At 50.9% G+C, this 17,308-nt stretch overlaps 1 protein-coding gene across 3 annotated transcripts in view; it reads left to right on the top strand.

Annotated features, from left to right (window-relative positions):
- AP3B2 (adaptor related protein complex 3 subunit beta 2) overlaps window positions 1–17,308 on the top strand; it is a 33,741-nt gene that overhangs the window by 10,672 nt on the left and 5,761 nt on the right. For all 3 annotated transcript variants that reach the window (XM_004431984.3, XM_087429140.1, XM_087429141.1), the window contains 14 exons: window positions 3,165–3,325; window positions 3,610–3,676; window positions 3,777–3,959; window positions 4,067–4,350; window positions 4,626–4,680; window positions 5,036–5,107; window positions 6,424–6,486; window positions 6,828–6,960; window positions 7,245–7,354; window positions 8,594–8,770; window positions 14,246–14,432; window positions 15,722–15,840; window positions 16,358–16,466; window positions 17,009–17,132. In XM_004431984.3, the coding sequence (XP_004432041.1) occupies window positions 3,165–3,325; window positions 3,610–3,676; window positions 3,777–3,959; window positions 4,067–4,350; window positions 4,626–4,680; window positions 5,036–5,107; window positions 6,424–6,486; window positions 6,828–6,960; window positions 7,245–7,354; window positions 8,594–8,770; window positions 14,246–14,432; window positions 15,722–15,840; window positions 16,358–16,466; window positions 17,009–17,132 (1,844 nt within the window). The remainder of the gene's footprint in view (window positions 1–3,164; window positions 3,326–3,609; window positions 3,677–3,776; window positions 3,960–4,066; window positions 4,351–4,625; window positions 4,681–5,035; window positions 5,108–6,423; window positions 6,487–6,827; window positions 6,961–7,244; window positions 7,355–8,593; window positions 8,771–14,245; window positions 14,433–15,721; window positions 15,841–16,357; window positions 16,467–17,008; window positions 17,133–17,308) is intronic.

Here is a 17,308-nt window from a genome sequence, read left to right as displayed (position 1 = left end):
ATTATTTAAACTGAATATTCTCACCTTTTGTTTGTATGTTAAACTCATGCATGATAGTGTCCAGTGGGTGCTTTTCTGGTTAGTATAAGATATCTCTAGGGTAAAGAAGCCAATATCACTGCCATTCTATTCTCTCTCCATATCAGACTTTTCAGCTCTGATTACAACCATCAACTCCCCTAGTCTTTCCAAACACACAGTTCAAATTCCTGTGAGAGGGACTCTGAAAGGTCTAGCTCATCTTTTCATGTCCAGCTGATTCTACAGGTTGCTGAGCAGACTGAGAATTGACTGCCCAAATCTGGGGCTCACCCCTGGTTCAATCTGCTATGGCCAGCAGGAAGGGCTGACAGAGTCTGCTTCTGTGAGGTGGGGTCGAAAGGACAGGCACTTGCATATATCATTCATTCATTCAGCAAATACTTGGGTATCTCTATGCCACACATTGTGCTAGGTTCTTTTTAAAAGTCAACACCATAGGGGCCAGCCCAGTGGCATAGCAGTTAAGTTCGCGTGTTCCACTTCGTTGGCCTGGGGTTCGCCAGTTTGGATCCTGGGTGCGGACCTACTCACCACTCATCAAGCCATGCTGAGGCAGCGTCCCACAGAGAAGAACTAGAAGGACCTACAACTAGGATATACAACTAGGTACTGGGGCTTTGGGGAGAAAAAAGAAAAAAAGAGGAAGATTGGCAGCAGATGTTAGCTCAGGGCCAAGCTTCCTCAAAAAAAAAAAAGTGGTACTGTAAAAAACACGACCTTATTAAAAAAAAAAAGTCAACACCGTAGAATCTGTCTCAGATTGGCAAGTAATCTTTTGGTTTGAATCAGGGTTAAATCATTTTATAAGAACTTTTCTGGAATTTTTTACACAGACAGATTTTATATTTACTATACTTTCTATAGTCTGCCCTTTTTCCTCTTTAGAAAACCAGGGCTCATTTAGTCCAACGCAATGCAATGATTTCTCTAGAATGGTGTTCAGAAAACTTTTTCTGTATAGTGCCAGATAGTAATTAAGGCTTTGCAGGCCATACAGGCTCAACCATGCAACTACTCAACTTTGCCCTTGTAGTGTGAAAGCAGCCATAAATGAGTGGGCGTGGCTGGGTTCCAATAAATTTTTTTTATATAAAAGGCAGAAGACAGATTTGGCCTGAGGGCTGTAGTGTGCTGACCTTTGCTCTAGAACATCTTTGACAGGTCATCTCCAGTGATGGAGACCTCACTCCTTCACAAGACAGCTCACTCCATCTTAAGACAACTACAACTGTTTTAGTTTTTTTAACCATTATATTGTGTTGAGACCTCTATAGCTATAATTTTTTAAAATTTATTTCAGACTCATAAAAGGCATAAGGAATAATATAATGAATATCCATATACCTGGCATAAAAAATGAAATATTTATCAAACAGCCAAAGCCCCCTATGTATCTTCCCATTTGTCATTCATATGCATTTATTCTTTTATTATGTATTCCTAAACAATATATAATATTGTTTTGTAAACGGTATCATATAATATATGTGTCCTCTAAAACTCATTTTCTTTTTGTTGTTGTTACTCTTTTTTGGGCTCTCCTGCACTTTGGAACCAGTCATTTCCATCCAGGGTTCTCCTTCTTTTTATCAGCCTAGGCTGAGGCTGTGTTTGCTTTCCTAGCAGTCCACCTGAATTCAGACAGCCTCCAGTTGGCAAGCAGATAATCTAGGTCTCCCTATATCCTGTCTTTTTGCAGTTGGTCCCTTGAATCCCCTATGAAACCCTACTCTATTTCATAGTAGGGAAGGAGACCAGCTTGGTTTAGGACAGAGTCCAAGCCAGGATGATTCTGAATCTTAATTTTGTCCTTCTGATTTTGTGTCTTTCTGCAAGATGTTGATAAGCTATTTGGACCAGGGTAACAAACTGAGTCCCGTGGCATATCATGTTTCCAGGTTGACACTGATCTGTTAATTAACCTTCCCCAAGTACAACATTTTACCAAGTTGTGGATCTACGTAACTGTACAATCAGCTGACATTTTCCCATCTTGTTAGAAAGAATCTTATTCAATAGCAAAAAAATTTCTTAACACCTTTCATGTGCAAAGGGCTGTGGTGATACAGAGATAAAATAGACATGAATTCTGCTCTTAAAATGCTTGTGTATTAAGTGAAACAAAAGGCCTGCCTCAAAAATGGCAACAGGAAATGCTATGAGAGACTCCCACAATGCTTGCTGAAATCAAGATACATAGCATTAATATCTATAAGTACTAATATCTACCCTATCAAAATGGAAAATAGATTTTTTGTAACTTTCTGTGAATCCATAATCATTTCCAAATAAAATGTTAAAAAAAAAGGAAAATAGGTCTTAGCAGTTGATTTGACTCTAAGAAGACAGACTCCTGCTTTTTAAATAAGTACTTCTAAACCACCTATTTAAAAATTAATTCCAGAATTTTGCCAGAGATTAGCATCATTTTCACCTGTAATTTTGTGGCTCTTCTCTTTCCCCATTTTAGAAAATCCGGGCAGCATCTAACCTTGAGTGTTCCAGTACCTCTCCCGCTGGCCACCATTCTCCACAATTAACAGTAATTTACAGCAGCAGACAGCCATTAAGCCCCATGATTATAATAGGTTGTGTCTAATGCTCTACTCAGGTGTGTATAGGATGCAATAGGAGCAAAGAGGAGGGGCCTGCACACCCATTCTGTTGTTAAACACTGCAAGAAGAGGAAGAAGAACAGCTTTTGAGAGACTGCTGACCGAGAGCAATGTGGGCGTGGACTCTTTGGAAGGGAGACCCGCTTGCTTTCGCAGGCAGTCACCGTGGGCATAAACACAAAGACCCTACCCCCCACCCCCAATCCTAAGGAACAGGAGGTGTTTCAGGAACTTTAGGTGTTCTGAAAGTTTTTCTCTCTTCCTGAAAGTGAAGCAGCCCATTGCCACACCTGTTCAGGTGTCAGATTTCTGCAGCCAAGGCCAAGAGTCAGTGCCCTCAAGCAGTGTCCCCCAGGTGCCCAAGCAGTGGCACATCATCTAGGCTCAGGGCAGGAGGCAGGCACGCAAGAGCTGGTGGTAGCTAGGGACAGTGAGTTCCATAGGTATGGCCTCCCCCATCAGGCCACCTGCTGCCCTCTCATGGCTCTGCCTCCACCTCTGCCTTAGGACCCCAACCAGCTGATTCGTGCCAGTGCCCTCCGTGTCCTCTCCAGCATCCGTGTGCCCATCATAGTGCCCATCATGATGCTGGCCATCAAGGAAGCTGCCTCGGACATGTCACCCTATGTGCGGAAGACAGCTGCCCATGCCATCCCTAAACTCTACAGGTATGCCCCAGCCCTACTCTTCACTCCTCAGGTGAATGGTTCCCCAGCCCCTGGGGCACACCCCTGGCCTCTCTCAAGTCTTGCAGGCTGCCCTTCTTCTTTTACTCTTCAGATGGTTTAAGACAGTTTGGGGAAACTGGCAGAGATGGAGGACAGTGGAGGTGGGGGCTCACACCCCTCTATGAATAGGGTTGGGGTGCAGGAGGTGAGCACAGTTTGGACAAATATTGAGAAGGCTGGAGATGGGGGGAGGGGCAAATCCCTCTCAGCAGTTTCTCCCTCAGCTTGGATTCTGACCAGAAGGACCAGCTGATAGAGGTCATTGAGAAGCTTCTGGCCGACAAGACCACAGTGCGTATAAGGGCACACAGGGGTGAGTGGTGGAAAGGTGCCAGACAGAGGCCCTTCTGCTTTTCCCGTTCACCCTCTCTTGCCTCTGGCCGTTCCCCAGCTGGTGGCGGGCAGCGTGGTGATGGCCTTCGAGGAGGTATGCCCCGAGCGCATCGACCTGATTCACAAGAACTACCGGAAGCTCTGTAACCTGCTCATCGACGTAGAGGAGTGGGGCCAGGTGGTCATCATCAGCATGCTCACCCGCTACGCCCGCACGCAGTTCCTGAGCCCCACCCAGAACGTGAGTGGCCGGGACCCCCAGGAGAGACCCTAACCCTCGCCCTAGCCGAGTGCGTAGGAGGGTTGCCCGGAGGAGGCGCCCACTGGCCCATCTGTCTGCTCCTCCAGGAATCCCTGCTGGAGGAGAACCCCGAGAAAGCCTTCTACGGCTCAGAGGAGGACGAGGCTAAGGGCCCGGGGTCGGAGGGGGCGGCTGCCACGGCGCTGCCCACCCGAAAGCCCTATGTCATGGACCCCGACCACCGGCTGCTGCTGCGCAACACGAAGCCGCTGCTGCAGAGCCGCAGCGCCGCCGTGGTCATGGCGGTGGCGCAGCTCTACTTCCACCTGGCGCCCAAGGCCGAGGTGGGCGTCATCGCCAAGGCGCTCGTGCGCCTGCTGCGCAGCCACAGGTGCGCGCCCGCTCCCCGCCCCCCATCTCGGGGCGGCCCCCGCCCATCTCCTGTCCCCTGGCGGCTGCCTGTCTCCGGGACCCTGGGAGCATCACATCCCCCGACCCTAGCCCACCTGCCCCCACGCTGACCCCAGTCCTGCTCTCCTCCCACTGGTGCCCTCCCTCGCCACACTAGGCCTCACTTCCCTCCTATTTGGCCCCCCTCCCTTCCCCCACCTGCTGCCCGTTGCCTCAGCCGAGGGGCCGGGGTATCTCTGACTGTTCTCTCCGCAGTGAGGTGCAGTACGTCGTGCTCCAGAACGTGGCCACCATGTCCATCAAGCGCAGGGTGAGCATGTGACCAAGGCCTGCCCTGGCAGTCCGAGGGATGGCTCCTGCAAGCGCTGGGAGTGCTGGGGAAAGGCAGGATGGGGGAATGCCTTGGCTGTGCAGAGCGCGGCAACGGGGAGACCCCCAAATGCAAATGCAGGTGGAGAAGCAGGGCCTGGATCTTGAGAGGCCACTGAGGGAGGAAAGCATGGTGAAGAAAGACCCAGTCAGATCTGAGAGGGAGGAGAGGACTGAGGTGTGGAGGACAGTGAGGAGGAGGGAAGGATACTGGTCAGGAGAGGAGGGGCGGCTCTGGAAGAGAGGTGGGTCCAGGGCTGCAGTGGAGCTCCCTGGGGCTGCCTCTCTTGTGCCAGGGTATGTTTGAGCCCTACCTGAAGAGCTTCTACATCAGGTCCACCGACCCCACCCAGATCAAGATCCTGAAGGTGAGTGATGGACAGAAGAAGTGCATGCAACCCTTCTGGGCCCTCCCCACCCCCACACACCCACTCAGATATCCACAGTGGCCACCTTGGTGCCTGCTTGTTTCTGGGGCTGAGCCCATGGTTGCCTCAGCCACAAGCGTTTGCTCAGGAAGCCAGGCTAATGAGAGTCGGGGGACAGGGATAAGGGAACTGCCCTCTGCCTAGTATCTGTTACACACCTGCCACTTTTCACATATGAAGTAACTTGATTTTCATAATAACCACAGGAAGTGTGCGTTATCTCCATTTTATGGAAATGTAGACTCAGGTGAGGTAACTACCCCGAGGTAGTTCTGCTGACTCCAGAATTCATTCTTTTCACACTACGGTCTTCTGTCCTCCCCCCACAGTGTTAATGCCCCCACACACCTACCCCCTCAGGATTTCGTGCAAACATACACCCATTCCAAACATACAGAAAAAGTGGCAGGAGCTCATACCCCCATTCCATTCCTGCTCTGCCTCCTCGTTATTGAGTGACTTCACTCAGCAACAGTTAATCCTCCTAACGCTTTGGAACGTCTCCTGTGTATCAGTCACATCGCTAGGTCTAGGGGTATGAGAGAGCAGTCTAATCAGGCACCCTACCCTTGTGAAGCTTACAGTGTGGTTGGGGTGAGGAGGAGACATTAAGCAACTAATCATAAAACACTTGTAAAAATCTGTTTATGAAATATGGTATGAAAGAAAAGTGCAGAGAGCTGTAAGAGCATAAAATAGGAGGACCTGGTCTAGTCTAGTGTCAAGGAACTTTCCTTCAGGAGGTGAGGCTTGAGCCGAGGCCTGAGAAGTGAACATAAATTATCTAGGTAACTGCAGGAACAGGAATGGGAAGAATCACTCCATGCAGAGGAGACAGCACGTGCAAAGCCTTTCTGAGGCAGGAAGAGGTCTGACAAAAGGCCTGTGTGACTGGGCCGTAGTGGACAAGGTGGGTGGTGGGAGATCAGAGGTAGACAGCGATCAGATCATTCAGGGACTTACAGACCGTGATAAGGACGTTGGTCTTCATCCTAAAAGCAATGGGAGGCTTTAAGTTTTCCATGGAGGTGGAAATGTGACGGGATCATACTATAAGCGTATTCTGTCAGGGAATCCATTTAAGAGGCAAACTGGTCCTCCTGCATTTTGGACAAGTTTCATGAGCTGTCAGTTCCTTCATCAGTCCAAGGATGATGCAGGGCTATCCTGAGGATTGTTTTCTGGTTGGTGAGGTGTGTTTGGAATGAAGGCACAGAAAGCCCACTGGTCACTCTGCCATTTTTGCCTCCCTGCAGCTGGAAGTGTTGACCAACCTGGCCAATGAAACCAACATCCCTACTGTCCTACGGGAATTCCAGGTACAGGCCGGGGGCCAGCTCCCAGCCAGAGGGGCCCAGGAGAGCTGCCCTGCAGCTCCTTGTGCTCAGTGAGAATTGTCCTGATGGGTCAAACCTTCTCCTAAGAGCCCAAAGTGGAGAAACTGTTACCTTAGCTTCCCTCTCAATGTCTTCTGCTGGCTTTGGGCTGGGGAGTCACTGGGTTGTGGATTAGAGTGTCACTCCTTCTTCCAGAGTTTAGCCTCTGGCATGATGAGTCATTGAATAAGGGGTGACAGCCTTTCTGAAGGTGACTCTCAAGCCTGCAGAGTCACTGAGGGATCACTGCCTACTGGGGGTCACTCTGTCATGGTGTCCCACAGACCTACATTCGCAGCATGGACAAGGACTTCGTGGCAGCCACTATCCAGGCCATTGGACGCTGTGCAACTAACATAGGCCGAGTCCGTGACACCTGCCTCAATGGCCTGGTGCAGCTACTGTCCAACCGTGATGGTCAGTGTTTGTCTGAGTGTCCAACTTTGATGACCAGTGGGTATCTGCCTGCATGTCTGACTCTGACAGCCAGTGGGTGTCCACTTGTCTGTCCAGGCACAATGTGTGTTCCTCAGTCTATCCACCTCAATTAGTGTCCAGGTGTTTCCTCTGAGGGCCACTGGAGAAGTGCAGGGGGTTGAGGAAGAAAGCCAAGGGTCTGGGGGCACTGCAGGTGTGTCTGTCCACCTGTGTGTGGTCATCTGACTGTCCCGGGGTCCACATACTCATTTCCTGTTCCGCAGAGCTTGTGGTCGCAGAGTCAGTGGTCGTCATTAAGAAGCTGCTGCAGATGCAGCCGGCACAGCACGGGGAGATCATCAAACACTTGGCAAAGCTCACAGACAACATCCAGGTGAGGGAGGAGCCCCGTGTTTCCCTCTCCACTCCCGTGTCCTGCCTATGATTTTAAGACTATAATTAAGTGCTCTAGCCTAAATAAAATCAACTTCCACACCTTCCATACTGGCTCTGAAAGGTCTTCAGGTGGAAGGAGGGGAAAGATGGGACTATGTGACCCTGACCTTGCCCAAGAGTCACCTTCCCTTTGGGGGTCCCTTTGGGGATCCCTCCATGGCCTGCACCACCACTTGTGTTTTCTCTAAAGTGCTGGCCAACAGTGGCTGATTGACAAATCCTGTGGTTTTCTGTTGTACTACCAAATTGAAACATTCAAACAAGGCACTGCTGAAGATTCAGGAAGAATAATATGGCAGTAAAGCATCCAGGATACAATGAATCCAGAAAATTCACCTTTTAAATCATGACTGGCTTTGGGCTTGAAGGCTCTGCCCATGCTAATGAAACCCTAGGGAAGAGGGGAGATGCTGCCCAGGGAATACCCACATTTTTTTTTTTAATTGATGTCATAATAGTTTATAACGTGAAATTTCAGTTGTACATTACTATTTGTCAGTCACCATGTAAATGCGCCCCTTCACCCCTTGTGCCCACCCTCCAACCCCCTTCCCCCTGGTAACCACCAAACTGTTCTCTCTGTCCGTGTGTTAGTTGATCTTCCACATATGAGTGCAATCATGCGGTGTTTGTCTTTCTCTGTCTGGCTAATTTCACTTAACAGAATACCCTCCAGGTCCATCCATGTTGTTGCAAATGGGATGATTTTGTCTTTTTTATGGCTGAGTAGTATTCCATTGTGTGTGTGTGTGTATATATACATATACACCACATCTTCTTTATCCAATCATCAGTCAAGGGACACTTGGGTTGCTTCCACTTCCTGGCTATAGTGAATAATGCTGCAATGAACACAGGGGTGCATAAACTTCTTTGGATTGTTGATTTCAGGTTCTTTGGATAAATACCCAGTAGTGGGATAGCTAGATCATAAGGTATTTCTATTTTTAATTTTCTGAGGAATCTCCATACTGCTTTCCATAGAGGCTGCCCCAGTTTGCATTCAGGCAATACCTACTTTTTAGTCCCTCTCCCACCACCCCCACTCTCATCTCCAGAAAACTCCATGACACAATAGGCCAGCACAGATGGGAGGAGTGCCATTTCCCTGACAGGCCACATGTCCACCCACATTCCCACATCCACCCCAGTCCTAATTCCTCTCCCACACCCACAGGTGCCCATGGCCCGAGCCAGCATCTTATGGCTCATTGGTGAGTACTGTGAGCACGTCCCCAGGATTGCACCTGATGTGCTGAGAAAAATGGCCAAGTCCTTCACAGCAGAGGAGGACATCGTCAAGCTACAGGTCATCAACTTGGCGGCCAAGCTGTACCTGACCAACTCTAAGCAGGTAAAGATTGAGAGAGGCTGCCTAAAACACTCTGGTCCCCAGAAACTGCCCTGGCAATGTTCTCTGGGCCCTCACCAGGTAGGCATGAACTCCAGCACCTCTTTCTGAAGAGAGTTCAGGGCAGGTGGCTGGTATACCCAGGTAACCAATGCTACCCCCGTGTCCACAGCCACTCTTGGGACCCAAGGGCCTGGTAGGGATGGTGGCCACTGTTGAACAGGCTCTCCTGTGGGGCTGTGACCTCCAATCTGCCAGTGGGAGTGTCCCTACCTGCTGCCTTTGGAACACTAGGGCTGTGAAGAACCACAGTTGAGTGGGGCTGAGGGGACGGGACAGACATTGATGGGAGAACATGCGTCCCAGGAGATGTGGTCTGTGCTTCCTCCCAAAGCTCGATGATGCTTGGCCAGTCTGTACTAGAGATAAGGAGGCAAGTCTCTGCTCGGGCTTCTGTGGTGCTGGCAGCCATTGTCATTCCCAAGGTGAAAGGTTACAAGAAATACCATAGTGAAGGATGTGGCCCATCCAAGCTGGAATATCAGGCCTCTTGAGTGTCCAGCATCCCCTGAGATGGTCCCAGGAGAGTCTTGTAGGAATAAAGTGTAATGCACAGAGCTTTTCTAGGTGTTGGGGACACCAAGCACCTTGATAGTTCCCACACTTACTGCCCCACTCAGTTAAGCAAGACAAGGGTTGGCAAATTACTGCTGATGGGCCAAATCTGGCCTACTACCTGTTTTTGTAAATAAAGTTTTATTGGAACACAGCCGTGTTCATTTGTTTGTTTATTCTCTGCGGATGCTTTTGTGCTACAAGTTGCGACAAGTTAACTAGTTGTGACAGAGTCCATATGGCCTGCAAAGCCTAAAATAGTTAGTCTCTGGCCCTTTATAGAAAAAGTTTGCCAACCACTGGAGCAAAGCATCTGGGTGGGTGACTGGGGTCTGCAGCATAGCTATACCCTGGAGATTGTGACATCCCTGTCAGCCTGAAGGTGGCCTCTTTGCCATTCCATGGGAGCCTTTGGATGGTGGCACTTGTGCTTCTTCAGTGACTCCTTTGATCCATGGTAGCTGGAGTGGGCCCCAGGGGCTCAGGCTGGGGAGGCAGAGCCATCATGTGCTGGGACTCTCCGCAGGAGTTGAGAAGGACAGCAGTCACATGTGGGAGCAGTGAGGGACTGGGTCTGTGGGTCAGTATTGTCAGAAGCAGATTGGAGACAGAGAAGTTAGAGGGAGCACCATGGGAAGCGTTCAGTCATTGAACAAATATTTGTGTGCTTCCTTTGTTCAGATGGGAGGAGGAAGCAGTTGGGAGGAATGTTTGACAAGATGAAGCAGCACAGGTGGGGACTCCCCAGATAGGGGGAAGTCTGACGGGCTCAGGACAGAGCCAGAGCCCCGAGCCCCAGGTGATGTTGGCACTTTGTCTTAAGCCTGGGTGTGTCCATATGGCATTTCCCCAAGTTGTCACTGTCAGCTACATGTGTTAGCTCCATGCACATTTGTCCATTGATTTATTTAACATACATTTCCTGAGTGCCTCCTATGCCTGGCACTGAGCTATGTCCTGCAGTAATGACAGTAAGTGAGATGTGTTTACTGGCCTCCCAATGCTCATAGCCAAGCAGAGGAAGGAGCACAAAACATAGCAATAAGAGCTGTTGTCAGGGTCGGCTGTTGTCAGAGAGCTGTGGGTATGTTCAGCTGAACTCCTCTCCTAGGCAGGACACAAGGGGTCCCAGCCCCCATCAGGGCACTCAGAGTAGGGCCCTGTTCAGGCAAACGGACACTGACCTCCAGGCACCCTTCACCTGAAGGTGCAGCCTTCCAGGCACAGGCCCCTTAAAATGGTTCTTCAACTTAATAAAGAGAACTGTTCTCCTCCCTCCTACTCTCCGTTTCTTTCTCCCTTCTTTCTTCCCAGCCTGTTCTGGGAGGGATGCAGAAAGAGGAATCCTTGGCATACTAGGAGGGAGGTGGCTTGGATGTGTACATGGCCATCCTTGCAAAACAGCAGTGATACTTCCCCCATCCCAGGACCATGGGTGATATCTGGGCCTGCCACAAGGCCACAACAATCCTAGCCATCCCCCTCAACTTACTGACCCCCCACTGCACACCAGATCCTGGACCAGGCTGAGGCCAAGGAGATGACCGAGAGGCTCTGCCCTGGTATTGCTCAGCAGATAATCAGATTCTAGGCCAGAGGCCACAAAGGCTCTGACAGCAGACGCACTGACAGAAGAGTTGGGGTGGTGGTGGTAGTGAAGGTGGTTATTACAGCCACCTGGAGGATGGCACCTGGGGCAACTGCCTGGAATGTTTTTGGCAGGTGACTTTGCTTTTGTATACCTGGTGAGATGTGTAGGAGGAGGGTCTGCTGGGGGCACCGTGGGAGCTAAACTTTGGCTTCTACAGTGGATGGAAGGTTCTGATAAGTTCTGCAGAATTAAAAAAAAAAAAAGCTAATAACTTTTTTCATATTATAAAGTTAATGCATGCTCATCATAAAACACTTGGAAAATCCAGAAAAATATTAATTTAAAGTTTAAATTAGCCATAAGTCTACCATTTAGAAAAGACCACCATTAATCTTATATTTCCTTAGCTTAAAAAAATTTTTTTGATGCCTATATATAGTCATTCAGAAGTAGTACATTTGTGTCTTGTTCAATATATTAATCTTTTCATTTCTGTTTCCTTCCAGTGTCTTCATATTTAGAAAGTTGTTTCCCCATTCACAAATTAAAATTTTCACCTATAATTTCCTCCAGATTCTTTTTCTATTTTCATATCTTTTAGTCCATTGTATTAATTTTCTATTGTTGTGTAATAAATTACCATAAACTTAGTGGCTTAAAACAACATGTTTATTTTCTCACAATTTCTGTGGGTCGAGAGTTCAGCCATGGCTTAGCTGGGTCTTATGCAAGGCTACAGTTGAGGTGTCGGCCAACCTGGGTTCTCATCTCAAGGCTCTGCCAGGCAAGGGTTCACTTCTGAGCTCACATGGTTGGTGGCAGGATTCACTTCCTTGTGGTGGTAGGACTGAGGCCCTGGCTTCTTGCTGGAGAGCTGGAAGACTGCTCTCAGCTTCTAGAGGCCACCCTCAGCTCCTTACCATGTGGGCCTCCCAACATGGCCATTCATTTCATCAAAGCCACAAGGGAAAAAGTCTCTAGAGCCAGTCTGCCAGCAAGATGGAGTCTTAGATGATGAAATTTAATCATGGGACTATGTTTTACCTCTGTCACCTTTGCCATATTCTATTGGTCAGAAGCAAGTTTCAAGTCTTGCCCACACTCAAGGGGAGGGGATCACACAAAGGCATGAGCACCAGGAGGCAGGGATCTGGGGGAGAGAACCCTAGAACGTCTGCCCCATCCATCTAAACCTTATTTTTATGTTGTATGTGAGGTAAGGATGTATTTTAAATCTTTTTGTTTTTGTTTTTGAATAGCCAGTTTTCCCTGCATGATTTAACAGGTGGTTGTAAGGTAGCAGGTATGTTGGCATAGATACTTGAAAAGGCATCAGTGTTCCCCACCTAAAATTCTCCCCAGCAGCTGGAGCCCACTGGTCAGTGAGAGCCTTGTTCTGTTCTTGGTGCACTGAAGCGTGTCTCATAGGCCTTCTTGAGCAGCCGATAATTCCTGCACAACCTGGCTAGGGGAGGTGAGGGTTCTGGTGGTGCAGACTGGACGCCATAATCCCTGGGGAATGGGTCTTTGGGATGAAGAAGGGTAATGAATTGTTATAGGCAAATCTTGCTGTGTTGAGGTGGGTAGACCAGCTGCTTCTTATGTTGGTTGGTGACATGCAGTGAAGGCTATGAACAGATGGATCCAACTCCTAAACACTTCTTTCCAGAACTAGGCAAGGACTTGGTAGGGGGAGGGAGAGAGTCTGTGATCAGCCAGCTGGGAAGTCTGTGGAGGGGGACACAGTTAAACCAAAAGGAGGATCAGCAGCATCTTGATAATGGACCATGTTGATAAGGACATCCACTAGACTTGGCTGGTGTGATGGTGTCTGGCCAAAGGAGAGGCAGGACTGTGATGAAGTCCATTGGGATGGTGTCCTAGGGGAGTGTGGGGTTCAGAGTACTTATCTGTGATGGGGAACAGTGTTGTAGGTGGCACAATGCTGGAAGGGACTAAGCTGAACGTGAGGCCACTGAAGTCCCTCTAGGCCATGTGGTAGGTAGCAGTGGAGTCACAGTGGCTCTCTAGAGTTTTGCCACAGCAGCAGCTCTGATTCTGGGCCAGCATCTTGGGGCTCTACGCCTCATTGTCATCTTCCTGATAACCTTGCTGGATTACCTGGGTCATCCATGTCCAAGGCTAGATGTAATGCTATGTAACCATAAACTTCGGGAAGACCAGAGTCAGTTCTAGGCTCCCTCGCTGGCCCCTGCTGCCACAGGCACTCTGGCTGTGGTGACACGAGATGTATGTACTTGGTGGTTTTGACTGTCTTGGTCATAAGAGATAGAGACCTGGATGAGGGCAGCCCTCTATGTCAGCAGATGGGCAGTGAGGGGAAGCAGATGGAGTGCTGGCTTGGGCAGGTCCAGGCCTGTATGCAGCACTGACTGGCTCCTTAACCTAGCAAAAGTCACTTAATGACTCTGCTTCTCCCCTGTAAACAGGGGCGATAGCACCTGCGTCTCGGGAGGGTTGTGGAGGTTACAGGGGATGGTGGGAAGCACCTGATGCACAGTGCTCGGCGCTAGAAGCCTCTCCACAAATGATGGCTGCCGCTGACATTTTGTAAAGACAAGGTAGACAAGGCCAGGATCAGGGCAGAAATCGAGATTTGGGGTCCTGGGATATGGCTGCCTTGACTGCAGACCATGAACCCCACGTGACTTCAGCAAACCCATAGGCAGCTGCAGTTTTGTCTGATCTCATTAGGACCTTCCAGGAGTGGATCATGGCCACTGAGACCCCTAGGCTGCTCAGAATCTACTTTGTGGATCAATGGGGCATGAGGGCAGCCCCTGCCAAGGGGATCTTGATGTGTTTCCACTCTCTTTTTTTGTCATCTAGTTTCCCCCTGGGTGATGGAGCCTGGGAACTATGAGGTCTGGCAGAATGGTCCAGACCTTCACTCACCCTGGTACCTCAGAGTAAAGAGACTGGCCCAGCCTGAACTAGGTTGGGTAGGAGCCGGGCCTGGGGCAGTGGGGACCACAAACCTGAGGAAGAATGGAGTCGAGGGCCAAGAGGGAGGAGAGTCCAAAAGGATAGCCTCTTTTGCTGGTCCAAGGCAGTTATCAAAGTTGGGGTCAGGAGTCAGGGCCAGGGAGCTGAGAGAAAATGCAGTCTGATGCAACGGCAGGGTGGGAGGGAAAGTTGGGTGGAGGCAAGCTATAAGAGGGGAGAGGGAAGCACTGCTTGGAGGTGCTGGCTTAAAGAATCTAGTTCAGAGACCCTCTCTGATGACTGTAGACCCACCTCTTGTCCCCTAGACCAAGCTGCTGACTCAGTATGTTCTGAGTCTGGCCAAGTACGACCAGAACTACGATATCCGAGACCGAGCGCGCTTCACCCGGCAGCTTATCGTCCCTTCGGAGCAGGGTGGGGCCCTCAGCCGCCATGCCAAGAAGCTCTTCCTGGCACCCAAACCAGCTCCAGTCTTGGAGTCATCCTTCAAAGGTGGGAGCTGAAATCAAGGGTAACCATCCTGGGGGGAGGGGAGGAATTGGCCAGGACCCCAGTCCCAGACCTTCCCCCTGAGGTTGCAGTCTTGGCCAGGTCCCAGGCTTTTGTGGGCAGGACTTCTGGAGAAATGCTAATCCTGTCCCCCTGGGCCACCGCTTTTGCCCACCCTGCAGCGCCCAGGGCTTTTACCCACCCACAACCGCCACCACCATCATCTCACCTGAGTCTCTGCCCTACCAACCAGCATGGGCTTCCTGGCTCTTCTCTGCTCCGTGCCCCTCCGTGCTCTCTCCTTGAGCAGGCACTATATATCAAGATTTCAAATACCAAGGGCCCAAGAATGCAGGAAGTAAAACACTATACGAAGGAGACGTGTATGTTTGTAAGGGTCCTGAGAAAGCAGTTGTCAGTGCTCTGTGGGCTGTCACTGGAGTCAGCCCAAACCCCAGGCCCCAGGCCCTCAGCCTTGCTTCTGTTCTTGGGTTCATCTCGGTGACAAGGACTCTGAGAGAGGCCAGGAGGGGAGGGTCCTCCAGCTGGCTCTCTGGACCCAGGAACCTGCACAGGAGGGGAGCCTCCTTCACAAAGCTTGGTTCTCCTGGCTGTCTTTTGGTTCTGCTTTTTCTCTTCCCTTGACCTCAGGAATAGGGAGATTCTGAGGGACGGGGCAGATTTGAAAATCTCCCGGAAAGAAGGGGAACAGTCCCTTTCTCCTCCCCAACACCATCCCCACTCACAAGTCTGTGTTGTCCTCCTCTGGCCCTGAAATCCTCCCACTCCCATTTGGACAGCTCACCCCTCCACACGGAGTCCAGAGCCTGACCAGACATGCCTCCCACCCCTTGACCCAGCCTCACCAGCCTCTTGGTCACAGTTGTTGTCCTCATCCCCACTAGGCCTCCTTCCTGAGCCTGGCTGTGCAGTCACATGCAGCCCCCATTGCCCTGAAAGAGAAGTCACACACACATTTCTGCCTCCCCACAGGCAGACCTGAGCAGACAGGCCAGCAGCATCTCTGGGTCTGGAGTCCCCTCTGACCTCCTCTGCAGTCCCACCTGCCCCCACCCCTCAGCCCCTGCTCTATGCGGGCCATGCTGTGTTTTCTTCCAGCATATGGACCTGAAGGTGCAGTCGGGGGGAGACCTATTAAGGGACACACCTACCCCTTTCTTCTACCTAGCTAGGGAGTCCCGACCAGAATCACCACCAGTCTCACCTAGGAAATAACTCCCAGGGCATTTCCTCACTGCCACTACTGACTTGCTCTCTAACCCTGTCCCAAGACCGAGACCACTTCCAGCTGGGCTCACTGTCCCACCTGCTCAATGCCAAGGCCACGGGCTACCAGGAACTCCCAGACTGGCCAGAGGAAGCCCCGGACCCATCTGTGCGCAACGTGGAGGTCAGCAGGGGTGGAGGGTTGAATTGCATGTGTGTGCATGTGTGTGTCTGTACGTGTGGAGGGACAGACAGCAGGGAGCCCTGGGAGTGCTGGCCTGTCCCTCCTGACACGCCATAGCTCTCCTGACACCCTCCCCACATGCAGGAAGATCTCTCTCTTATTGAGACCCATGGGGGCCTGTTGGGCGAATACACTGAGGTTCCCCGCCCCCATCGTGTGCCATGTGCCCTCTGCTCTGTGTGCAGTGCTCTCTCCCACCCTGTGCTGCCCCTTCTCCTTCCCCTTGTGCCTTCCCTACACTCTGTTTCTTCCTCGGTTTGGCAGTGCTCCCTCTGTGAGCAGCACCCCTCCCCTCCATGGGCAGTGCCCCTTCCCTCCCCACCCTTATTCCTTCTCGGGGACAGGACCAGGTAGGACCCCAAAAGAGTCAGAGCAAAGGATAAGAAGGCCCTATGCTTTCCTTCCCCCTCCCCAGCCATGACTTAATGACCACCCCTCACACTTTCCCTGTCTTCAGGTACCTGAATGGACCAAGTGCTCAAATCGGGAGAAAAGGAAGGAGAAGGAGAAACCCTTCTACTCAGACTCTGAGGGGGAGTCAGGCCCCACAGAGTCGGCAGACAGCGGTGAGGAGATCAGCAGAGCTGGGGGCCCTGTACTCCTGCCCATGTGTGTGCCTCGTGGCCTTGTGTACCTTGTGTGTGTGCGAGGGGTGTGTGTGAGTATGTTTTATATTGTGGGAGCCCTGTGCTCCTGCCCATGTGTGTGGCTTGTGGCCTTGTGTGTGTGTGGGGGGGGGGTGTATGTTTTATATTGTGGGGGCTCTGTGTTCCTGCCCATGTGTGTGCCTTGTGCCAGTGGGAGGGGGGTATGTGTGTATGTTTTATATTGTGTGGCCAAGGGGTTGTGCAACTGCTTGTGTGCACTTGTATGTGTGTTTATGCCCCTGAGGGATTGCCTGTTCCAGGTGTGTGTGTGCTTGTGCAGGTCTCTATCTACACGGGTCCATCTCTGTCCCAGTTGGTCCAGTTGGTATCTGCGGCTGGGGGCAGGTCAGGGGGGTTTGCAGCTTCAGTGCTGAGTCTGAAGCTGGGAGCCCAGGGCCCCTGCTCTGGACCTATGGAGACCTACACACAGGGGAGGGAAGCCTGAGCCAGTTCCTCCACAGACCCTGAGTCCGAGAGTGAATCGGACAGTAAGAGCAGCAGTGAGAGCGGCTCTGGGGAGTCCAGCAGTGAGTCTGATAATGAAGACCAGGATGAGGATGAGGAGAAAGGGAGGAGCAGTGAGAGGTAAGAGGGGAGCCAGTCAGATGACTGGCGGGGTTCAGGGGTCTCCTCTGGAAAAAAACGGGCTAACACTCAGCCTTAGCCAGTCTCGTAAGAGCCTCTGAGCTTCCTCGTGAGCTGGTGGGGCCTGCAGATGCCCTAGTCAGCTCATGTGATGGCTACTTTGGCTGGCTGCAGGA

Source organism: Ceratotherium simum, chromosome 3 (assembly GCF_057802395.1).
Source record: "Ceratotherium simum simum isolate JZ-2026a chromosome 3, ASM5780239v1, whole genome shotgun sequence".
Taxonomy (NCBI): Eukaryota; Metazoa; Chordata; class Mammalia; order Perissodactyla; family Rhinocerotidae; genus Ceratotherium; species Ceratotherium simum.
The sequence above is the reverse complement of the archived record's forward strand: the minus strand, read 5'-3'. Positions and strand labels throughout refer to the sequence as shown.